The following is a 25,580-nucleotide window of genomic DNA, read 5'->3' as shown; positions in this document are numbered from 1 at the left end:
AAAGCCATGAGATATCTGAAACTTGTTCTTCAACAGCCTTTCACCAGTTGATCAGAGTAGTTTGCTGTTCAATACATGAAATGTCAATAAATTGTTATATAACAAAAGGTCTAAAACGTTGAAAGGTCTTGTCTTCCAGGTTTCTTTTTTCACATTTGGAATATGCGTTCAAGTTGTACTGGTCACATTTCAGCCATTTTGAGTAACAAAATAAATTGCAACTTAAATTTTCAAGATAAAAAGTTTAAAAAGCAATTGAATGAAAATTAAAATGTGAAGTTTTAGAGTTTTGCCTCCTGAAACAAATAACCCATTGTAGGAAAAGTATTAGTTAATCAGATTTCATGAAAGCTTTCCAGACTTCAAAGCACCTCTAATTTTACTTATCTTTTGTGTCTAAAAGTGTTAGACTGACAAACATTTTGAGCGTAACACAATGAAAACCCCTAGGTTTTTGTTTTGGTATAAATATCAGAGAGAATATAGATGATTAAATGGTATCTTTCTAAGACATTATAACACTACTTTTAGTATTTCTGCTTTCTTTTAATTTAAGTGCATTTTTCTCAGCAGCCCAACTGAACATCAAATATACCAAAATTATACAAGCAGCAGAAATATTTTGCTTGTCTCATTTTGGTTGTTTCCTAGAAGCTCACATTTCACCAAAAGTGAGTTTTGAGCTTCTCTTTCATGATTATTTATGAAAACCCCTGTGTGGACCAACACCGGACCACTTGGAATTATGGCCTTATGTACGAATGAAAATCTGAGAGCCTATAAAAGGATGGTTGTGATAGCTTAAATGGTTTTTGTGTTGTTACTCAATGTACAGATTTACTCTGCAAATTTCCTTTTTGTATTCCTTCAAGTGGACTAAATTAAATAGAATAGTCAGCAGCCACACTTTGATTTGGATTCAGCAAATTGCACAAATATGCTATTCGTTTGATCAGCTTCCTGAAGTAGTTAAGTGTTGTTACAAAAGCCTGGCTGAACTGGGTAGAATTGTAAAATGCAGCTTCTTCAGGCAGATGCACATATCTCTGAATATTTGGGGTTTCTTCCATTTTAGGTAACCAAACTGTAAAATTATCTGTTAGCAGGTGTATAAACCGCTGTAGGGCACGTGTCTTACCTTGGTGCAGTGTAGGGCTTTCTCATGTTTTCATATTTGGTCTCCAGATGTTTAATGTTGAGTTAGACTTCAGCTTTGGAATAAGCAACCAAGAAAATTCTTTGAATTCCAGATGACCAAGTAAAAAGTATGTTTGGAAATGTGTAGTAAGCAACAATTTCAGGTGTTTATCCTTCTCATATGTCATATCCTTCTTCTGTGTTACAAAATAATGCAAGTCACTCATAAAATAAGTAAAAAAAATAATCAATAGAATTTTCCAGTAATTCAAAAGTGTGGAAAATAGACCCAAGGTTTACAAAGCACAATAACTTGAGTGCTTCTGGGTCTCTATATTAGAAACTAATGAGAGTTATATTTAAAAGTGATTTGTCTGGTCTTGTTCAGTTCTGTTCTTCTGAATGTTGGCGTCTTGCTTGTGGACAACACTGAACTCCACATTGAACATCACACCACGTACATTCCTTTGTGCATCCTTTTGTTAGACTGTGGTGTAGCGTATACTCCCATTGAAATCAGAGGAACTATTTTTGAATGTGTATTGTATGAATTTTGAATTTTTGTATGTATTTTGAATATGTATTGTATGAAACTGCCCAATATATCAAAAGCTACATTGAAATCATGGTAGATAGTTGGGGGTATTTGCTTTCTGTTCATCTAGTTTATTTGCAAAAGTTACTCTTGTGAAGGAGGCCCTTTAATTTCACATCCCGTGGTGGGAAATGTTGCTAGAGCTGTGAGGGATGGCAGAGGGGGGGACGTGAAGAGAATGCAGAGTTTTGGAGTTGGCAACCTGCAGGAGCGACATGGAGGGGCTTGTGCATGGTGGTGGTTGGCTGGAGTGGGGGTCTGAAGGGTTGCGGTGGTGGAGACAAGAACACTGGGCCAGGAGCAAATGGGAATACAACAGACAGGGAGAAAAAATAGTTTGACTTTCAGAGCTTAGAAATGTTAGAAAGCTGTAAATATTGTTCTCCATTTACCTGAGACCAGCAGGGAAAGCTTTAAGACACCAAGTTACCCCACTCTTGACTGTAGGTTTTACTAGTTACTTTGAGGAAAAGTTTCCATAAATTTTTCCTAACCAGTTATTATGTGTAGTATTTGTGAGGGAAACTTCTGTGGCTTAAGTGAAGATACCCACTTTAGTAGTCATCATCTAATTAAGGAAGTTGTTTATATTGCTATGATGAGAAAATAGTTTTAAGGACTTCTATTGCTTCTGCATTTAGAAACCACCTTGATACATACAATACATGTGGTTTGAAAGAGAGCAGGCAATTGATCTATTTGCCATTAGATCATCTACACTGAGTGAATTCCTTCTGATTCAAGGAAGGCTTATTCTGGCAAAAGATGTTTTCAGGATATTTTCCATATGTTGCAAAAGTCATTTAAGCCTCACCTGGCATGATTTCAGCTGCTGAGTTTTTAAAATTGTTGGAAACCGTTTAATAGAATAATAGGTTCCTTCTATTCCAACAGTGAAATGGGTACTGAAGGATTGTACAAAATAAAAAAAGCTTTATTTTAGTGTGAAGATATAGGCATGCTTTACTGATACCTACTTCTGTGTATCACTTGACCTATAAATCTAGCATTAACTGTAAGAGGAGGTTTGGTATGCATTATTTCTTTTCTTTCTTGAAGCGTCAACATCTGAGGAAAGAGTTGAATATAGATTTAAAGGTTTTGATGGGCTACATCTAGAGAGATAGTCTGGATTTTAGACTAGCTGATCCTGCTAGCTAGTTTTATTTATGTTCGTCTTTGGAGATTCAGCTGTGTTAATTTTAATAGATTTAACAACATTTTAGTCAAACTGATGCTAATCACTGTATGGATGTATCAAAATTAATATAAGCTTGCTTTTTCTCTAATTAACTTACACAAAGAATAAGCTAGAATTAATTTAGAGGTAAACGTGCATATTGGTTTAATAAAGTAGGTTTAAAATCAGATTCAGCTGAATTTAAGTTGTTCCTGTGTGTAGAAAGTAGAGTTCACAGCCTTGGGTCTGAGAAACAGCTATTACAGTGGTTGTCAGCACTTGTTTGTAAGCTAATTCTATTTTTGTCTTCTTTACTCTTTTTTCTGCAGACAATAGTAGAACTTGCAGAGACAGGAAGTCTGGACCTCAGTATATTCTGCAGCACCTGCTTGGTACTATATTTTTTAATCAATTGTAGCACATTTTTCTTTTGGTGGGACTTTTTGTTGGTTGTGGTGGGGTTTTGGTTGTGAGTTTTTTGTGTTTGTTTTGGTTTGTTTGTTTTTTGTTGGTGGTTGGTTGGTTTTGGTTGGTTGGTTGGTTGTGGTTTTTGTTTTTTTTCAAGCTGGGCCAAAATTAGATGTTTCTATATAAAACACGTTTCAAGGTCTGGATTTATTCGCAGTTTCTAATTTAGGCAGTGTTTTCATTAAATAACGTATCTGTACACAAAACTCCCTGTAACAGTAAGAGGAAAAAAAGTTATCGCTGTGGAAATAACTTGCCAGTGTCAAAATCCAAGTATCCAATATATCTACCAAGAAGGATGGTTATATATCTAAAAAGTTATGAAAATCCCAGGTGCCATTGTACCACCTTTGTAACCCCTAGCAAAATTATGTAGTGCTTCTAGTAAAATATTTTTTTCAAAAGTCAAAGTATATTTCTCAATTTGACGGTAATTGGGAGGGGAAAAAGAACCCTGAATTTTTGTAAAGCTTGCAAAATTGTGAGCAAATACTTTTCTTGGATTTGTTAATATTTAATTTCACCACAGAAAATCTAAAAGGAAATAACTGCTTAAGGAAAGACATTTACATTGTAAATGTAATATAGTCCTTTTTTAGAAAGTTAACTAGTAAATATAAAATTATAAGGGTTATCAGTGTTACTCTATAATGCTCTGACCTGTGTAGAACATGAATGATGTTAATATTAGCAAAACTGAATCTGTAAAATTTTGCACAGATGTGGCACCTTAAAAATTCTGTATGTGTATGTACATATATATCTCAGAACACTTTATGATCAGTTCTTTTTTATTGCCATTTGGTATTTCTTTCAAAAAAATAACCTTCTTAAAAAAAGGTTGGGAGTAATTTAGCATTTTAAGTTCCACTGAGTTCCACTTCTTGCGTCATATTCCTGTTTTTAGAAAATAAGCTGGAAGACTTTATGTTGGAACTCCGTTATGAATGATACTGACAGAACTGTGGAACCCAAACTCATTCTGTATTTTCATTGTTAAAAAGCTGAAATGAAATGGGTTACCGTATAAAGGTCAATAGCTGGAGGCGATAGGCGAACTTTGTATGGAAATAAAAAATCCTTTATATAACAAAAATAGTGTGATAATAATTTCTGTGTGGTTGTATAGATGTGCTAAATAATGTACAGAATAAGCTTAATAGCTAAGATTGCTTTAAAAATTAGCATCAAGCTGAAATTCTCTAAGGGGTTAAAAATAGCAAAATGAATTTACATTTAAATTGAGGAGGTTTTTTTTCTATTTAAAATATATCAGGGTTTTTTGCATTTGTAAACAAGCATTAATCATGGTTACAGATACGGAAGCCAGTGAGGTCCAAACACTGTGGTGTGTGCAATCGGTGTATAGCGAAGTTCGATCACCACTGCCCGTGGGTGGGAAACTGCGTAGGTGAGTAATTTGCTAAGATACAATGTGGTAGAAGAAAAAGCATTTTCAATATTGAGCTTAATCTTTTTTCTACATGCATTTCTTGGCATTATTCTCATTTGTATTGTTTATTATATACTCATCCTGAAAGTTGTTCTGCATCTAATTCAGTTGCCTATGTATATATTTCATTAACCTAAATTCTAGTAACTAAAAGATGAAAAGTTTAACTGCCTTTTAGTGTCTGTAGAGAGCACACATACCGATTCCACAACAGACTATTATACATTACATGAGATAAAAATTTTCATCTTTACCAATAATTTTTAGTAATTTAATGGGAAAATATACATATTGAAAAATTTAATGGTTATAGCAGTTAGATATGCAATGACCTCCTGTTGAGGTATTCTCTTTTTCACCCTCCACATAGTCATTTCTTCTCTCCAGTGGTGATGAAAGGAACAGATATAGAACAGGTGTGAAGTCTCTAAATGCTACTATTCCCTGTCATATTTTTTGTGAAACATATTTGAAAACCATTATCATGCAGGGAGCACTGAAGGCTTGATAGCTAGGAAATGAGAGCAGCTTGCTTTGCTGGTTTATTTTTTTAGGATGCAAGCGGAGGTAACTTTAGTCTTGGGGAGGAATTAGGACCTGGATGCATTGACAGCTGACAGCCAATAAATGCTTCATTGTAGTTCTTCCGAATATATATAATAATGGGTAGTCATAGTAGTTTGGTCTTATGATCAAGAGTAAAAAGAGTCAATGCTGACATTAGAATTGTAATAGAACATCACTAAAGTCTCATTGACTTAAATGTAACTGCTCCTACATTTATACTGTCCTAAAATTACATTCGGCCCTTTGAAGGCAACCGTGAAGCTGATGTGGCCCCCAGTGAAAGTGAGTTTGACACCCCTGATTTAGTATTTTAGTCAGTAACTGGAAAAATATAAAAACATCTGGGCAAGGCGAGACCTTAGTTTGTGTGTGATAAGAGAGTATGCGAGTAATGGGATTAAGTTAGGTGGAGAAAATTGTTTTTAAAAAAACAATGCTGATGGAAAAGCAAAGTCCCTCTACTAGTGGGCTCGTACAGATTGGGATAAGTGGAGGTAAAAGTAAACATTAGGATGCTTGAAAGCATGCTGGGAGAAAAACCATTATAAATCCCACGATGGGAACAGCCCTGAACTGGTGGGAGTGATGGTCTCAATGGCCTTATATGGCTCCTCTGGGTCACTCAGACTGGGACACAGTGACTCTGAACCCGTTCTTAAAACAGCATTCATGGGATGTTTGCCAAAAAGGGAAACATGAATCATGCCTTTCTGGAAAGGTGGAATTTGGAAATATTTTCTGTAGCCTTCCTTGGGATGTGTTAGAAGGACAAGAATGTTACTAAAGTTAGAACTCAGAAAGATTGCAAGAGTGTGTACAGACACTCTAAAATTAATCCTTTGGGCATAAAACTTGGCACATAAAGAGATTCAGAGGTAATATTTTTACCATTCTGAAGAGATTGACAAAAAATGCAGACTACTTGAAAAATAAATAAATTAGCAATTGAGGCAAATTATCTTTCTCATGCCCACAACATTTTAGTTAAAATTACAGTGAGCAAGTCTCTAAAGGTGATTAGACTTGTCTTTTTAATGGAGTGTCAAAATAGCATTATGTTTTTTACAGTTGCTTGTTTGAAAACTAAAAATAACAGATTTTATTGAACTTGTATTTACATTTCAAACACAAACTGCAGACTTGCAACAGAAATGTCGTTTTCAAGTTAAAGCGTGAAAGGATCTCTCAACTGGGTTGTGTTGACATTGTACTGAGTTATTGTTCTGATGTAAGATATATTGTGTATATGAGAAATTATTTTATGGTTTAGAATAATTTTCACTTTTTCCTCCCAGTAAAGGTTCTTCTCGAAGGAGCTAAAAGTAGCAAAAATTAATAAATGAACAAACTGTCTGAATTATACAGTATAACTCCATCAGTGAAAAATCAGTTTTCTTTATTGTGTGTTATTACTTATGTATAATATAAGTACAGACATATAAAGGAAATCAGGAACAATTCTTACAGCATTGTTGTTTTAGCTGTGGGGGGTAACTTACTGTGTTCCTGCCAGTCCAGGGTGAAGCTGGAGAGAGTGGTGCTGTGTTTTGTCCAGTCTTATTTCAGATACAGAAGAAATGTAGTTTCTCCACTTTCTTTATCTGAAATCTTTTATTTTTTTAAGCTGTGACCAAGGTTGTACCTGTCTCATTTGTAGTTTTCAATGCTACATGTATAATTTTACCAAATACAGGAAGAGTTCCTGTTAAGCAGAATTTGGTTTAGTGTAATTGAAGATGCTACTGAAAAGAGCATCTCATCAGGTGCCTCTGGTGAACCTCTAGGTCACCGTTTAACTTCTGGGTTTGTTTTTGTTTGTTTTGTTTTTATTTGTGTGTGTGTGCGTGTGTTTGTTTGTGTTTGTTTGTTTGTTTGAATGTCTTTTATGAAACTTAGCAGTTTTGAAATTTAGTATGCAAGTGAAAGTTATACCTTGGGGACATTCCCAGCACAATTTCTCACATGCTCTTAGGTGACTGAAGGCAATGTTACAACATATTTTGTGTCTGAAGGAACTTGTTTGATTTTCAAGGAAATGTATTGTGTTTAGTCTAGCTTGTGTTGCATGTGTATTTTTCCTCATCTCTTATTTATAGAGCCTTCCAGTTCACTTGATTATTTCCTGCCTCCAGAGGATGCTCTTGTTTTAGCAGGCAAAACATTTGACATAATGCAGAAGTAAATGCTGTGCTGGTACATGATGACAGCCACATCTTTTGTAGCCCATTATCATCTCTGTGGGTTTAGTGTACAGCCTAGAGCTGTTGGAAGGTTGCAACAGTGGACATATTTCACAAACAGAAGGAAGGCTGAGTACTTCAGAATTATGTACATGCACAAGAGGCATCTTTTTAGCTTTATTAATGTTAAAAATAGGACAGTATTTTAGTAACAGAATTTTCTTGCATTTAAATTCCATCTAAAGCAGAATGGTTTATATCCCATTAATTTAGTTTAGCCAGGTTGTTGGGCCTCATCTGTTCAGCTACACATATTTGTTTTACAAGTTCTATTAGGTATGTTATTTTTAGTTAGCTCCATCAAGCAGGCTTAAGCCCAAGTTCTCAGCTTATTATCAAGGGTTTTTGTATATTTATTCGTATTTTTGTTTCTTTTAAGGGAATGAACTCTTCAGCCTGATGATTTTTTTAATGGAATTCTAAAAATATTTATTGATGTGTAATTCCTGGCTGTTTAGGACTCTGCAACAGTTGTCACCAACATTGTTATAAATATTATCTATCAATAATTTTATTAACTCATGAAACAGGTTGCAAATAAAGTGCATTTGTCTGATTTGTATCTCTGATGTGACAGAAATTGAAGAAAATGAAGCAGAAGTAAACCAGCTAATTTCACTGTCTTGAAGTTATATTGTCTCATATTTTGGAGTAGTGTTTCTGTATATAATAATAAGTAGTTCTTCTAAGCAAGCAGTTAAACTTGCTGATGTAGTATTGTCCTTCTTCTGAAAGTGTAGTAATTTTCATCGCTGTTGTTCTTGTGCAACTTCAGGAGCAGGGAACCATCGCTATTTTATGGGATACCTGTTCTTCCTGCTTTTTATGATCTGCTGGATGATTTATGGATGTATCTCCTGTGAGTAAATGTGTTTTTTTGGCTTTATTTAATTGCTTATGGATACTTTGTTTATCACCTGGTATGGATTTTGACAGATTACTACATTGTTAGAGCTTTGGATATTTTTATTCTGGAATTGAACTGCGTATTAATAGTGGACTATATTGGATATTTTAAGTTAGAAAATGATGTTTTTCTTGTCCTAGACATTTTTCTTCATCACAGAGCCAAGTATGTGCATATATCATGTATTCAAGGAGTTGGGAATGCAAGGGAGAGCAATTTAAACTATTTTAGCACATTGTTGTTTTCTTATTTAATTTAATACATACTGATGTGGGCATTATTTTGATGTACAGTAACATATTTTAAATCTTCTGTATTATTTTTGACACTTGGTTTTTTTTCTCTAGACTGGGGTTTCCACTGTGAGACAAGTTATGCAAAGGATGGATTTTGGACCTATATTACACAGATTGCTACCTGTTCTCCGTGGATGTTTTGGATGTTTTTAAACAGTGTTTTTCACTTCATGTGGGTGGCTGTGTTACTCATGTGTCAGATGTATCAGGTATGGAAGAGCACTTTATTTGTAATGTGGAGTCTTGGGAGTGACTTAAGAATATCAAATAATTCTGTCATTTAAATGTTAATGTTCACTGGGCAAGACCAAGATTTCAGTCTCTCTGCCACACTGGAGGAGGCAGGCATCTGTTGTCTCTGGGTATTAGGCATCATTCACTTCTCATTCATTTTTCTGTTTGCAAGAGGTTAAAGTACCTACCTCCTGCTTTCCATTCTTAGAATGACAGGAAGACAAAACAGACCAGACAAAGGCAATAAAGACCAATAGAGGATAATATCTGTGGGTTGCACTTGGAATAATGCCCTATGTCATTAGCAGAAAGAGAGGGGTAACTTTAAAGGGGCTACAGTGATTTCTTATATGGCTTCAGTGTGATTTGAGATCACATTACTGTACTGCAATCCAACCAAACCCAAGCTTTTCTTTATCCTTTATACGGAAAGACAAGTCATACTGAAAGCCCTTCAGTGTGACTTAAGTCTTTCGGTATGACTTGTCGTTAACACACTGTAAGACTTGCCAGTTTAATCTTTCTAGAGATCCTGGAAATAGAAATCATCCCCTAAGGTGTAGGTAAAACTTTTCAGGAGTTTTGTCCTCTTCTTTCTACCATCATCATTTAGAACATGTATAATTTCAAAATCTTGTATGTGTGAGCAAAAACCATTGAGTCTTTCAGAGGTCCTTCCTGCCCAAGACAAATGAGCAGAGGTAACTACATGTATTTCAGGTGGCTTTCAAAGCAGTCTTACCTACCTATTCCATACTATAGACTTCTATAGCAGAATAAACATGTAACTTTGCAGAGAGCTTTCTGTCATACTTAAATCATGATCCATTAAGTTCCCTGTTGAGGATTCCTGTTAATACAATCTGTCTACAGATGAATCTGTGATTTATGCCACCTGGAATACATATCATAGTCTTTTGTATCATTAATGTAATTAAGCAAAATAATTCTAGCATTTGAGTTCTTCAGTAATCCTGGAAACAAGAAAGCTGAACACAGTCATATTACTAAATTTCCTAAGAGTTTTACACATAGGAAACTTAGAATTGTTCTTGACAAATCTCTTTGGAGTTTGCCATAATGATAAAATTAATAAAGATATTCTCTTAATTGCTTCTTTCTATTTGCTACTGCACAGCCCCTACTCTTGCTTCTCTTTTTTTTTCTTCTCCATCATAAAGTTTTAACTTGTCCTTCTTATTGAACTGAGCAGGATTATTGGCAAAACACTACCTACTGTCTTAGAAGGATAATTTAAAACCTTTACTTCTTACTTCAAAAGTTGGCCTTTGAGAGCCCATTGATGTACGTAGACAACCCAAACTTAACTTTCTCAGTGTTCTTGCTTTTGTAACATGCAGCAGAGTTGACTTTTTATGTTTCCTTAAGAACTACAAGATTTAATATTCCTGCAGTATACGGCTGCTAAGAGAGTTCTCACATTTGTATTTCCAATTGTATCACATTACAGTAAAGTCCAGTTTTGTGTAAGATACCTTTTTAGGCTAACATAGTTGTAAGGCTGTTAAAGAAAAGCATGGCCATTGGGCCAACTCATTCTGTAAAAATGAAAAAACATAAGGAGCAACAACAAAACCAAAAAAACACCTTGTTTTTTTTTCTGGCCATCTTTTTGTCTTGTAGACAGAAAAGTTTCATTATTGGAACACATTTATGAATGGGGAGAATATATTACTGCTGCTAAAACTGGGATGCCAGGAGGAAAAGAAAGCAGTTCAGACACCGTGTAAAATAACTCCTGAATCTGTTGTTTACAGTGCACTTCAGCTGACAATATAGTAAAGTTGTCTCTTTATTATGGACTAAGAAATCAGAGATTTTTGAGTGACCATAATTTATTTCTGATCACTTTCAAAATTAAACCTTTTGCACAATTTGGTACAGCTGTTGTATGATGCTTTATGTTCGGACCTTCTAGTTTCCACAAACAAAAATTCATTCTTCAAGAGAATGAGTATGAAACAGTAAATGGGGTCCTCCTTTTTCAGTCTGTCTCGTGCAGGGCTTGTTTGCTTGTTTTTGCATGAGCTAAATTGCTTAATCTTTTTCCTGCCTTCAGATATCTTGCTTAGGTATCACTACAAATGAGAGAATGAATGCAAGAAGATACAAGCACTTTAAAGTTACGACCACATCTATTGAAAGCCCATTCAAGTAAGTTTTAAAGTGTAAACATCTTTGTTATTTCTGTAGCCTTGCATACATTTGTGCAGCTTGTTGAAACAGAACGTAGCTAAATACTGTTAAAGTAGTTTCACTGCTTGGAATGCTGAATCTGTCAGCTGTTTTTTTACAGTGACATATTCTGTCCAGTTAAGTATTAAATGTTTTGTCATGACTAGACAAGGATGCATAAACATAGAAAATAATGCTTTCCGTCTGTGGTCATATTTTGCTGTAGAGTTTATGGGGAAATAAATATCCTCTTTATAAGTCAGATACCCAAACCAGAGGTAGTTGCTTGTTGCATGGTGTCAGTGTTGACCTGGATCTTCAGTTCCACACCAGGCACTTTCTCCTGAGCAATATTTAATGTGCTGTTGCATTTGCTCTGTGTGGTAGGTCCCATTGCTCTCTCTGCTGTCAGTAAGGAGGCAGCACTTCCTTCCTGCTCGGGAGGAAGAGCACGGGCAAAGCTGTTTGTGGGGAGGGGAGCAGGGTGTCCCAGGAACTGAAGGATGTGTTGCATGGGTGAGATGTGGGTGGCTTTTGGGTGTCAGTTGGGATTCTGGTTTGTGTAGTGGGGAGGGTACAAGCTGAGAGAGAGGCTTGGGGATAATACAGCACTGGGATGGCAATATGGCAGCATGGAGCAGCTTGTGGAGCCAACGCAGGAAATAAATAAGTCTGGAATATTGGTAGGATGCTGGATCTCCTGGGGGAGCTGTGGCTCTTTCAGGTGGCACCCAGGGGAACAGGAAATGGGAGTTATTGTGGCAGTTCGATTTCTGTGCTAGACGAGAAATTTGTGTGATCTGTTTTTAAACAGGGTGGTGCACAGGATAGGAAAAAAACCTGCTGGTTTTGTCTCCAATGTCAAATTCACAAACCATTTTCACTGAAACAGCTGCTATTATAAGAATGACTCCCGAAAATAACACCAGATGTCTAAAATAACGGACCTGGCATCACATGTCAGATGAAGCATTGACATAATAGTTGTCATCTCTTTGTTGCTTAGGCCTCTTCTTGCATGTATCATAACACGAGCTTCTCTTCCAGAAAACCATGATCTATACAGCCCGTGTGTAATTAAGTTAAAAAAAAGGAGTTGGAGTTCTGATGTAGGTGTCTTAAATATTTGACAATTAGTTGATTCAGCCACATAAAGCACTTGACTAGTTCATTTAATTCAGATAATACTCTCTTAATTTTGTGTTGTCTGGGGACTTAATTGATCTTGGACCTGCAGCTGGTGAACCAGTATTTATGACAGAAATAGATATTAATAAAAATGGAAATTATTCTAGGAAGACATTCAATTCATACAGTTTTGTCATGCATCCATCTGCACAGTGCAGCTTTCCTCTTAGAAGGGGATCTGAACTATTTTGCTATGCTGCAGGATGGTGCACTACCAATGACATGTTGCATTTCTCCACACAGTTTTGGTAGTCGAAGAAAGTTAGTGTCTTGGTTGTGTCTGAAGGTCAAACATTCGTCAGTCTGGTGACTACTTCTTATTTCAGAACTTGTTCATCAGCAAGCACTAAGATAATTCTTATCTGAGTTGGTTTTCTACAGTTAGGAGCTTAAAGGATGAGGATTAGAATTTGTAGGTAGACAAAAAAAGATTTGTTAGACGAACTGTGATGTTGCTTGCTAACGTGTTTTTCTTCTGTTTATAGCCATGGATGTATAAGGAACATTATAGACTTCTTTGAATTCAGATGCTGTGGTCTTTTTCGGCCCGTTATCGTGGACTGGACAAGGCAGTATACAATAGAATATGACCAAACTTCAGGATCAGGCTACCAGCTGGTGTAGCACCACCTTCATCCTGTGAGCATATCATATCTGAGTGGTGCCTGAAAAATTTTCTCTCTCTCTCGAATCCACATCCCTTGAAGAGTAGCATGCTATGTGTAAGGCTGATGATGAATCATAAGGTACCTTCTCTTCATCAGAATTTTATTAACAAAAGTAAAAACGGACAGAATAAACTGCCAAACCTGATAAGGAAGAGGAGGAAGATCAAAAAGGGATTTTAACAGTTCTGAACATGAGAATTACTCGTGACAGCATATTCACAGTATTTGTTGCTGGGTTTTTTATTTAAGGTCCTTCACAATGGAGCATGAGATTATTGAAGTATTGACACAAGTAGCTACGTTGTGCTGAGCAGAAAAAATTATTTCCCAATATGAATAATTCCACTGAAACAAGTATCTAGGTTATAAAACTAAATTTCATGATGCAGAGGTCACTGATTGTTATGTTGTAGTTCCTGTAATGTGATTTTTTTTTAATACAGATTTTCTGTAGTATTATGTACATTGAAAAATGTGCTTTTCAATGCTGTTATAAACATCATGTGGTGGGAATCCTCTGTAATGTGCTGAGTTGTAGCAGTAGGGCACGTCAGATAATGTTGAGAAAAAATATGTTGCCCACATTTTTTGGTGATTGTCTTTGCCACCACTTAGTGGTACAACTAAATACTTGTAATAACCCTGTTCTGAGATTATATAGTCTGAAATAAACAATTGTGCAAATAAGGAAAGCTCTTCTGTCAAAGCCCTGCTTAAATGCATGATACACCTGTAAAACTAGATTACAGGGTATAATGTTCAGGAAAATAAGTGTGAAAAAGTCATTGTCTTTGAAGTAATTTTATAAGCAACTTAAAAACAGCAATGTTTCAATATTAGGTTTGGTCCTTATACAGCACAGTGTAGTGTAATTGGAGACACGTTGGAAGAGAAATTGCATGGGGGAAAACCACAGATGTGAAAGCAAAAATCTCTATTATGGAAAGACAAGATAGTTTTAAATTGAGAGCAACTGCAGAAGAAGAAGCCAAAGTTGTCTGAAATATGCTTGTTTTCTTTGGATGTAAAAGAATGGAAAACAAACTTTAAAAAATCCCCATAATAGCACACGCTCACAGAAAATGTAATGCAATGTTCTGAAGAAGATGGTGTATTGGCACATGGAAATCACCCTTAATTTCTTTTTTTAAGTTCTCATGCTACAGGTATGTTTGGAAGGTAAGGAATGATCTGAAATTGCATTCCAAAGGGGCTTTTCTTGACTGCAATGCACTGATTTTTGTTCTGTTGTTTTCACATACTCATAGTGAATTGTTCACTGCTTCCTTAACTATTGTTTACAGAGAGACTGAGAATCAGGTTAGTTCTCTTCTAAGTGCTGTAGCAACCCAGTGGTTCGAGAAACCTGTGAGGGGAGTTTGGGGAGGGACCCGAAAGCAGATGTCTGAGACCAGTGTAAAGAATGTGTATCTGTATATAAATAATTTATCAAATAGTTTTTTCTCCGTGAGTGTGTGTTTAGTGTATTTAAAGCTGCTCATTTTCATTTTATTCAACCAAAAAAAAGTGTAGGAAGATATCTAATGAGCTTTTAGTGATGTTCAATATTGCTGTTAATAGGCATTATGCCCTGCAAATTCACTGCATGTTTGATGCTTGGCAAAATTAGCGTTTTCTGTAATATGCAGATTACAGGTAATAAACCAATCTAGTGGTATTCCCGGCCCTTGCCTTAGTAAGAGGAGCAGTGAAACTGTAAATAGTTGATGTTCAGTATTTGCAAGTAAACATTTTTTCTGTAGTTGTTCATTGATCTCAAGACACACACTTAGTTTGCAAGTACCAGATATCAGGATTTACAGAAGTGCAGCATTAGAGTACTTGAATGTTTAATACTGGAAAAATCAACATCGTCTTGGACACAGTTTTAATAGGAGAGGTTTGGGGGTAGGAGTGGCAAAAAGCTTTTGAGGTTTTTGTCAGACTAAATTTGTAATTGTAATGAAGACATGTTCTGTTTCAGTGAAAAGAGTTGACGTAAGTTATTCATGTTTTTTTCCAATCAAGAAAAAGCATGAAGAATTTATGATGTTGTTTATTTTAATCACCAGTAATGTTCTGCATATTTGTTTTGGAGGTTTTTTTGTTTCCTTTTGTTTTGGTTTGGTTTGGTTTTCCACATTTCCTTTGGGGGTCGGTTCACTTGAAGAACTTCAATCCACTTTATTAAATATCGCCTAGCACCAGAAGAGCAGTTCAGTATGTGATACAAGTTTTGGTTTTAGTTGCCCAGTAGCATTAACTGCCACGAATTATGTCATGCAGTCCATGTCAAAAATGGTCACAAAAGGAGAGTTGATCTTTGGTAGTACGTAGTGAGTTCTGCGCTGTTTACTTGTTAGTAGCTCTCTGGTGACAGTTTTGTTGAGACCTGCAGAATTTGAGCAATAGTAGGTGGTTCTGAAAATTAACTTGCATCTATGGATTTGGGATATATGAAGCTTCCAGTGTAAAATGTAACTTGTCTTGAGTAACACTGAATCCTTTGGTGTGAAATCATAAAATCAAGCAGGGGGGAGCCAACTGTGCAGCATTTTTCTGTCAAGTTATGAAACTTACATTTCACTTGTTGAACCAAAACTGCATTGCTTCTGAAACTTGAAGCTGACCTAGACCAACAGCAGATCAGAACAACTTAATCTGACATAGGGAGAATAAATGGGAATTTTGTCTTGGCCCTAAACATGTGCTGTTTCTTTGCAGGTTTTCTGTATTCTTTGATGTCCACCAGATTTTTTTTTCAATTAATGTGTAAAACATCACTACATTTTAAGCTATGGATTTTTTTGTATATTCTTTATTTATAACTGTGCCAAGTATTATTTTAATACTGTTGAGATCTTGATGTATTACATTGTGAACAAAAAAAAATCTGTAAAATGTTTAATAAATTAGCTCTCCTTACATAAATTAAATCTGTTAAATTTTGTAAGTTATTAATCAAATAAATATTGACTCTTAGATGCAGTGTTTGTCTTGACTTGGGATATGATTTCAAAGTGTTGTTTCTGTGCAATTTCAGAAGCTGCATCATGAGAAAACAGCTGCTATCTTGCATCTTATTTTAGTAAAGTCTTTTTCCAGAAGGATGTACAAGGTGTCTTAGAGCATGCACCCAATTCTGTGCTGATGTGAAATCCTGCCAACTACCACTTTACTGGGTTTTGGTAAAGTATACCTTTGTACTACCAATTATAGTTACCACTCACTAATTAGTACACCTTTCTTTTGAGTAAAGGTGCTGGCAAGATAACATTTCATGAGGGAGAATTGCTTTTAGAGAGCGTTTCAGGTGGTGAAATGTACATATTTAATGATAATGGCATTTGAGGTGTTCTAAAGGAAGACAAGATGTGCACGCAGGGCTGGTAGGTATGAGCAAGATGTGCATTTCTAGGTGCCACTTGCAGGAGACAGAATACTTTGACTCTTCTGGTTTGTGCTAAAGGTTAGATTCTGAGTAGAAACGAGGTAACCATCCAGGTTGGATTTAATGAGGGTATTTATAACGAGCAGTATGTATTAAAGTATAAGGCTAGGACTTAAGAGCACACCTAATGGGGAGAAGAAAAAGTCTCTTGTTTTCTGCTGGGTATGGGTTCAATATTAGCACACATTGAGGATTGATGGTGCTGTTCTAGAAGATTCCATCTGAATATGAGGAGAAACTTCTTTACTTTGAGGGTGCCAGAGCCCTGGCACAGGCTGCCTGCCCTGAGAGGTTGTGGAGTCTCCTTCTCTGGAGACATTCAGACCCTGGCTGGACACATCCCTGTTTGAGCTGCTCTGATGAACCTGCTTTAACAGGTGGGTTGGACTAGATGATCTCCAGAGGTCCATTCCAACCCTAACCATTCTATGATTCCCCAAGGAATGGTTCTGGTGAGGCTGGGCCCAAGCTTGCCTCTGCTGGCCACCCTTTGACTTGGCCAGTAAAAGACAGGGAAAAGAGTACTTTCTTTTTTTATAAAAGACATATTCTGTACTGAAGATCTCCAACAGAGATTTGCAGTGCTCTGTCAGAGCAGTTGCTGCTCTTGGGAGGTATGGGTGGGCTCCTAATGACTGGAAACCTGGTTACTTGGTTTGTTTTGTTTGGAAGAAGCCTGCCCTATGCACCCTCATTATGGCTTGATTAGAGTTCACTCCCTCTTGCCTCCCGTGAGCTGCCCTTAAGTGAAATCAGATTTTTTTGCTGTGAAGGCAGAATGCTTGCATTTGCGTTTTATCCACCTTAGGCTACTGCATGGACCTCAGTAAAAATTGCACCAATTACAGGTTGAATTTACTTGCATTATCTTATAAGCAGAGTGCCCTGTTCATGTTGCCTCCAATCCTATAGGCTACTTAAGATCTCCAGATCATTAAGTCAAAGTGCTTTTGAGAGCCAGTCTCTCCTGGCATTAGGGCTCCAAACTGAGACTAACTCCATTAGTTAGTATTACTCCAGCCTGGGCCAAGCATTTATTCATCCATGTTTTGTTGCTGCTGAAAAGTTAACAGTAACCAAGTGAACACACTTCAGTGTTGGGTTTTCATTTCTCTTGGCAAGTATATTGTCTTTATGGTTACAAGTTTTCTGTTTTCCTTCATTTATTTCTCTTTCTGTGGTTAAATGATGTAACTCGTGATGTAGAGCAGTGTGGAGCTGTGAGTTATTGCTATGACTACTTCTAGTAAATGAAAGCTCATGATTTTTAGTGGTTTAAATGACTTCCGATCATTTCTTCTGTTCATTTTTCTAAGAACTGAAAGCTCTTTTTTGTAGGTAAATGAACATTATATTAGATGCCCATTTTTGTCAAGCATAAATTGCACCTGCCAGCTCTGCTACTGTGGCGGTTTCAGATCCTCTACAGTAGCCACATCAACTAATGAGGGAGCAATTTCACCTGCTGAATAGCGTGTCAAGAGCGTTATTTTGGTTTCTGTCTGTCAAACGGTGATGCTCAGCATTTTGTAATGCTGTTCCTGAGAAGATTAAGCATTTCCATCAGGTAACAAGGCGGTGGAAAGGGGATTTTCATGTCCTCGGCTGCTGGGGCCTGGATACTGCTTCTAAGTTAGAGCTTTCCATGTTCAGGTTGAAAGAGTCAGAGGGGATCAGCCCTTTCAACCCTTTCTGGACAACTGTCAAGTTGGCAAAGGAGAAAAGTACTTTTTTTAGTAGAAAAGTATTAGAATCATCAGTATGAGTAGCAGGACCAGAGGTTTCTTCCCCAAATGTGTGCTGCTTCTGCCTTGCTGTTGTCTTTTTCAGCTGTAATCTTTCCCTCTCTGTGAACTGTACAAGCTCTTGGCTCACATTTTGAGCCGTCTGTCTGTTCTTCCTCACAATCCACACTGTTGCTCTGTAACCCATACAAAATGCTCTGTATGTATTATTTTGACTGGTACGTATTTTTCTAATTAGGCTTTTGGCTTGCACTGCTTCACTACCTCAGATCGCAGTCGTAGATTTTGCTTGAAAACTCTGCTTTGGACGGTGCTGATACATTTGCTCACTATTTTATTGTAGCGTTCCTAGTCTTGAATGTATCTCCATAAATTCACTCAGTGAAGTGTTTTTTCCCCCCCCTAGAGGTACCAGCCTCCTTCCCACAACAGATGGTGTTTCAAATCTCATCTTTTCTTTAACTAACTTCTATTGGGTGTGATGAGAGTTGAAGCTGAACCTTCTGCCTTCACCCCATAACACCACATGGGTTGTAGCCACCAGGGTGGAGCTTGTGCCTCCCTACAGGTGTGGTCGGCCTCTAGTGAAGCCCTCACTGTACAATAGCATGTCCTTCACTGGAAGGGCTGGAAAGGAGCTCCTACAACCCTCTCTTACCTGCTGGAGCTCAGGTCTGCTCCCCTGAGGTACCATTTGTGCTTTTAAGAGGTGTCAGTGCCCAGTTCTCATGTGCCTCCTCCCTATTGTAGGCAAGAGCAAACCACAAGCTTTGCAAAGGGGGCTTGGCAGGGGAGCCTGAGCTCACTGGTGAAGGTTTGCTTCAGGTGCTCTAGAACCTTAGCCCCAGATTTAAAAAAAATATTAAAAAACTTGCTAAGCAGTTCATACTAACTGCTGGTTACTTGTTTAAAAATAGAGCAGCTTACCTCAAACTGGGTGATTCCTTGCTTCACAGTTTTAGACTTAAGTACCTCATTCTCACGTAATGCCTTTGTGGTGGACTGATCCTAAGAGCTGAGGAGGTGACTCCCATTTGCTTCACAAGAAGGGCAATTGCAGGTGCCATCAGCTCAGGCCTCACAGGCTTGTATTGGGGGCTGCTCCAGGCCCTAGAAGAAGCCAAGCTCTTCTGAGAGCTTTCCACTCAAGGACTGGCTGAGGAAAACTAATTTTCTCCTAACTGTAGACCTTTAGGAACTGCTGCTAATGAAGAGTTATGTTAGCAGGGTCAAGGATCCTGACTATTGTGGCTTTCACCCAGCTGGTGTGTTTGCATGGAGTAGATATACACTGAATTTGATGTGTTTAATTGCTATTCCTCCTTGCCTATCATCTTGAGTTGAAGTCACATTATCTACCAGGGTGGTTAAAGGCAGAGTTTTATTCTGCTCTGTTACCATGCAGCTACCTTTTCCAGGTGCCATCCTCAAGAGGTTGAAGCCTTCTACCATCTTCAGGGAACTGAGGGTTATAACACTACTGAGAGAAGGTCAAAAGCTGCTCCTAAAACCTGAGTTTGATGTGCTAGTCCAGACCTTGGTCAACTGCTGAGTAGGAATGGTATGAATCTTCAGCTGTCTTGGTAGAGTACTCCTGCACACTAAGTCCTGTCCATAGTAACATCTCAATACCAAAGCATGGTACAATCCCACACAAAATTACAGTGAAAAAGGTTTGGTTTACATTCATGGCAGAGACAGCCAGCTGTTTAGGCATAGAGCTTCTTAAAATCTATCACTTTCAGAGCTGTGTCACTACACAGAGCAATAGATTAGGATCTGCTGCTTCTGGGCAGTGAGCAGCTGGCTGGCTTGCACATGCATATGATGGTGTGATACAGGAGGACGGTCATCCACCTCTGAAAGCTGTGACCAGCAATATGTATGTCTGGCTTCCAGTCCCACTGGGTTTTCAGTGAAGGGCTGCACCAAGTCTATCATCGCATCTCCACCCCTGCACACCCAGAGTACCCCAACACCACTCCCCTTACTTATCTTTGCTGACAAAGCATGTAACACTTGGGTTTAGGATATATCAACAAGCAAAGCTTTATTGAATTGATACTTGGTATTAAATGTTACAGTGTGATACACAAAGCAAGAGAAAAGCAGTGCTTTTAAAAAAAAATAAAAATCATCTGCTGAATGTATGGCCCAAGCACTACGGTAACTAGTATCTGTTTCCACAGTAGTTAGTAACATTTAGGAAACTCTCTTCTTTCTTGTAGCAGGGTCTCAGCAGAGCCATAAGGTGTTTTGAGACGTGTTCCCTCACTGGGCGTGAACAAGGGCACCCGCTCCCTGGCCGTACCCAAACCCCTTGGGGCCAAAGTTCTTCGCGTAACAACCTGTGAGAAACATAAACATGTAGAAGCTGAGGCTGCTGGCTCGGTAATTAAGAACAGCACTGTCTAGGCTAAACCCGTGGGCTGCTTCCCGCTTAGTCACCTGCACTTCCCCATCAGAAGCAATGCTTAAAAACCTTTTGTTAAGTTCTGTGTCTGCCATGGTTAAACTCAGTAGCTGTAGCTGTTTGGTCATAGCTCCCAGTCTGCTCTGTGAAAGTAATTCAGACTTGGGTTCCAGCCTGAGAGAGTTGGGGTTGTTCACCCTGGAGAACAGAAGGCTCCAGGGAGGCTTTATTGCAGCCTTTCAGTACTTAAAAGGAGCCTGTAAGACAGATGGGGACAGAGTTTTTAGCAGGGCCTGTTGTGATAGGACAAGGCGTAATGGTTTTAAACTGAAAGAGGGGAGATTCAGGCCAGACATGAGGAAGAAATTTTTTTTACAATGAGGGTGGTAGCCCAGGTTGCCCAGAGAGGCGGCAGATGCCCCATCCTTGGAAACTAAGTCCAGGCTGGACAGAGTTCTGAGCAACCTGATCTAGTTGCAGATGTCCCTGCTTGTGGCAGGGAGTTGGATTAGATGAGCTTTGAAGGTCCCTTTCAACCCAAACTATTCTATGATTCTGTGGCTAGATATTTGATAAGACATACGTTGCCACCAGACCCCTGTGTGGATCAGGTTTATATCCACGATACCACTCAAGAAGGCTCAGCAGGGTGCTGACCAGCTTGTTTTCTTGCTCCAATCTGCTCTCTGACCCAGGCGGAGGGCACAGGCTGCTGCTGCGTTACTCAGTGTGCAATGTTTTGCTTGATGCAGAAGCATGAGCAGCTTCAGTAATATGTATTTCATTTCTCAGCTCTATTCCTATGACTTACAGAGCATTTCCATCTTGATAGAAGCCTGAAAGTCTCTTATACCAGGAATAAATTCAGCATCTGTCCTTGTAACACATTTCCTTGAACCACAAACAAATGGTCTTTGTTTCTTTCCTCACCTTTACAATAGATTTCTCCCTCTTTTTCAGTTAGGGTTGTTGATTCGAGGCTTTTTCCACACTTGGCACATCGGAAGCAGTTTTTGTGCCATGGCTAGGGAAAAAACAAACAAACAAGATAGTTTAAATACAAAGAATGCCTGAGTTTGTAAAAAAATGTATTACCCAGAGATACCTGTATCAGTATTGTTTACAGATGACTGGTGCAATAAAAACCAATTCCAATGCACCCGTAGCAGATGAGAGCATCTGCATTTCTGCGAGTGGCCCAAAGCCCTGGATTCTACACAACGTCCTGCTCAGGGCAGTGTTTTGAAACGTTTAGGCTTGCTCTAATCAATTCAGAGCAGATCTTGGCTCTCTGTAGCGAGACAGACAGCTGGCAGAGAAATGCAATTTTAAGGTAAGTCTGCCCCGCAGTTTGTTCCCTACTGGAACCCACAGAACATCCCCGGCTCGCTTTAAAGTCCACACAGCAGGTACAAAAGGGCAGAGGCAGTTCCTTACCTTTCCAGCTCCTATTACTTTCTCTGCCGCATAAACAGAATCGCCACACCTCGAGCATTTCTCTGCACCGCCAAACTTCTGAGCGAACTTTGAAGGGTTTGGGTTTGTTGTGGGTCGGTGGGGAGAGGGGGTGCTGAAAGAAAGGGGACATTCATTGTCTTTATTCTTCTTACTGAATGACCTCTTGCTCTTCCTAACAACACTAAGAGAGCAGCATCCAACACACAGCACAGAATAAAGTACTTTTTCAAAACTGGAGAGGTAAGTTAATCAGCAAGGCTATTCAATGACACTTGGTAGGGGAAAAAAAGGAGAAAGGCCATGCTTCAAAGGACAGTGAGTAGCTACTGTAAAATCTAGCTTTTTGAGAAGCACCTTTTCAGTTCTGTAGAAGTGCTGAATTCTGTATCAGGACATCGATTTATCAGATAGCAAGCTACAAGTAATTCTGTTAAATTCCTGTTTGCTGATCATAATCTGGAACCTGAACTGATCACTGAACCTAATGGTTTGAACTGTTTATCAGTTCTGGCTCTGCCTTGGCTGAAGAGGAGACATGATGTAAAAGTCAAGCAATAATTTGGGAACTTGCATGAAGCAAGTTGTGAGGCAAACTTCATCTTCTTTTCACATGCTTTGCTTTACAGCAAAGACTTAATCAGACTAGGAACTTTTATTATTTAGTAGGCCTTTTCTTTTTGGCTGTAATTAAAAACAAGTGGTTTTTTATTTGCCAGTTAAAAATTCGTTCTTCTTGTAGCCCCAGATCCTCAGCTTTCCAAATCCATCCCTGCCAGAACCTATTGAACATTTGCCTTTGCAGCTTATCTAGGAGAGCAGCTTGAGACTCTCAGTCACCTCTGTGGGCTTGTGCAGAGCCACCACCAGCTCCATAACCCAGTCCCCTATGGCTCATGTGTAGGGTTCATGCATCTTTACCTGCACTAACTTCTGCTCACGTGGTGCCTACTTGTGTAGTCACCAGTGGAAGCTTTGTGCACTGAAGATTAATCACCCCATGTTTGGTTTTACTGGGGTATTTTGCAGCATTCCTATTCCAGACAACATGAATTAAACAAAATCCAGCCTGAGGGACTCCTCTGCAAACAGTACTGGAGGACAAGGGTCACCCCTACACTCCCCCAAACTCAGTTCACTCACCTCTCAGGCTTGATGCCCAGTCTCTCTCCCCGGTCCATGTTCAGCGTGCCAGCCCCTTGGCCATACCCATAACCTTTTGGGCCATACTTTTTTCCATAGCACGATTTGCAGTAAACTTCAGCATCATGAATCGCTACAGTTGTGCTGTCCAAGTTTTTCCGACAGACCACTGGAGGAAAAAAAAGAATAAATTATATTGCCTTAAGAGACCATTTCCATCAGCACATGCAGTAAGCCAAATATCAAGTGAGAAGTCGTATTATGGGTTTTCTTGCTCACAATTCTTCCTGTTAGGCTGTGGGACTGCTCAAGATAAGAGGGGGCAGGCTGTCTTCTGAATTAATGAATTATGCTTAGCCCTGTAAAGGGTTCTATTCCCTCCCACCTCTTCATGACCGTGACATTTAAAGCCTGGAAACTTGCTGTGGTTTGATGAATGAGCCTGCTCAGAAACCCAGATAGTGCAGACAGCATTTTCCCTTGACAGATGCCATATAGCACGAAGCAAAAGTCTATGGGTGCAGAAGAGCCCTTCTCCTGCCCTTTTGGGCAGGGCTGGGAAAAAAAACAACCTTCAAGGTTTTCCCCCTGCCTTGGCACTGGTTTGGAGCAGAGCTGGGTCTGTTTCACAGCTGTCACCGGAGGGGCTGTGCTTTTCTGGCATTCCTGCATTGTCCTTCAGCACAATTCAAGCACTCTGCTCAAGGTTACAGTAGAAGGCAGAACTATTTCCTTCTTAAACCTTCCTTTGTATCCCAGCTGGCAGGCTCTTTCCGTCTGCAACAGCATTATGCCCATGATAAAGAATTTGGGGAGGAAAAAAAAAAAAGCTTTATGAATTTCTTGTTTAAAGAGAAGTTTAAGGTCTTCAAAATAGAGGGTGACCTTTGCCTATGGCATTCCTTAACTCTAAGGTTCTTTTTATGAGACACAAATATCCAATAAGTAAATCAGCTAATGCATGTTTGTTAAGTCTACAGACTTTAACCCCAGCAGAACTCTGCACTAAGGAAAGGCAAATACTCAGACACACTAGAGCCATTGTTTGACTGTAAGTTCCAGGTTTCTTTTAATAGAAACTCCCATAAAAGGCTGAAAATGAGGCAGCTGGGATATCTAATCTTTCCTTGTAACTGCTGTAGAGCTGAGGGAAAGGAGCGTAGGTGTGCCGAGGCTCACGGTGCGCTGACGTGACGCTGCAGACTAACAGCAAAGTGGTTTGAAAGGGCCAGTTGTAACTGTGGCTAAACTGAGGCTAAACCCTCGCTTTGCCTGCAGGTATTAAACACAAGGAAGCAGGACAAAGCAGTACCTCAGGTTTGTAATAAGGCAAAATTCTCTGATTCAGACAGATAGGCTTGTCTGTTTGCAAAATAGGAGCCTCGGATTCACAGCGACCCTTTGTTCCCTTCAACGAACCAAAGGTCTTTTCAGCAGAGAAAGTGATTTTCAATGCCTCGCTGGGCTTATTGGTTGGACTGGAAAATAATGCTTTGGACTCCGTTCATCTGAAAGAAAACCACGGGCCCCTGTGCCAAGAAAGTCCAGGCTTTTGGCTGTGCTAAAGCATCGACAACTCAGCTGTGCTCAGGCTCGCTGGTGTCCCGCTCTGTGTGCAGCTTCAGGGCAGGGGTTTGGTAACTCTTCCTTCAGCTCCTGGCAGCCCTGGGACCACTGTGAGAAGTCCAGCTGAGCTCAGACCAGTGCAAACGAGGCTTTGCCACTGGGCTTCCTCCTCTGCTTGAGCAACACTTTAAGCCAGGTTTCCATCCTAAAGATCCCTTAGACTCCTGAGGAGAAGGATCGGGTAGGGGGGTGCGAATGGAGAAGCATGATGTGCTCTGCTTTGGGAGGGACATCCCCTCCCTCCCACACTGCACAGGTAGGATAATACCTCTCCAGGAGACAAGCTTTCCCTTTGGCACCACCAGGCCTAGGAAGCATGTGGTGAAGCAGAAGTCAAGCCCAACGTGATGGACAAAGCCACCTCTGGCCGCTGCCATCCCCTGTGCATCACAGGTACCAGCTGAGCCTGGGACATCTCCTGTGGACCAGCACCTTGCTGTTGTGACCCCCTGGCTATGCCAGGAGAAGTTTTGGTGGGGTACAGGAGGGGAATACTTACTGCAGAGGAAGCAGCAGCGGTGGAAGCTCCTCCCGTCGCATTGCACCTCTTCGGCATGGTAGACGGTGCGGCCGCAGGCGCCGCATTTGTTGCCGCCTCCCCAGTTTGGCATGGTGGTG

General features: G+C 39.2%; 2 protein-coding genes across 3 annotated transcripts in view; one reads left to right on the top strand and one right to left on the bottom strand.

Moving 5' to 3' along the window:
• Positions 1-16,046, top strand: part of ZDHHC17 (zDHHC palmitoyltransferase 17) — a gene marked incomplete at its 5' end in the record, with an annotated part of 75,783 nt that extends 59,737 nt beyond the window's left edge. The window contains 6 exon segments of the mRNA XM_080343690.1: positions 3,242-3,304; positions 4,698-4,791; positions 8,416-8,499; positions 8,895-9,052; positions 11,158-11,252; positions 12,947-16,046. Coding sequence (XP_080199816.1) covers positions 3,242-3,304; positions 4,698-4,791; positions 8,416-8,499; positions 8,895-9,052; positions 11,158-11,252; positions 12,947-13,085 — 633 coding nt within the window. The 3' untranslated portion in view covers positions 13,086-16,046.
• A 4,550-nt stretch (positions 16,047-20,596) lies between these two features.
• CSRP2 (cysteine and glycine rich protein 2) lies at positions 20,597-25,573 on the bottom strand (the record flags this gene model as incomplete). Of its 2 annotated transcripts, none has more annotated exons than XM_080363401.1 (5): positions 20,597-20,673; positions 21,669-21,762; positions 22,176-22,308; positions 23,337-23,505; positions 25,462-25,573. In XM_080363401.1, 5 exons carry the CDS (start codon positions 25,571-25,573, stop codon positions 20,597-20,599), a joined length of 585 nt encoding a protein of 194 aa, XP_080219527.1. The 2 variants fall into 2 exon arrangements, with proteins under 2 accessions (XP_080219527.1, XP_080219528.1); XM_080363402.1 differs by having other exon boundaries at positions 21,675-21,762.
• Positions 25,574-25,580: the final 7 nt, after the last annotated feature.

The sequence above is a fragment of the Nesoenas mayeri genome (assembly GCF_963082525.1).
Source record: "Nesoenas mayeri genome assembly, chromosome: 1".
Lineage (NCBI taxonomy): Eukaryota > Metazoa > Chordata > Aves > Columbiformes > Columbidae > Nesoenas > Nesoenas mayeri.
Note: the sequence above shows the minus strand (reverse complement) of the source record. Positions and strands in the feature narration are given on the sequence as shown.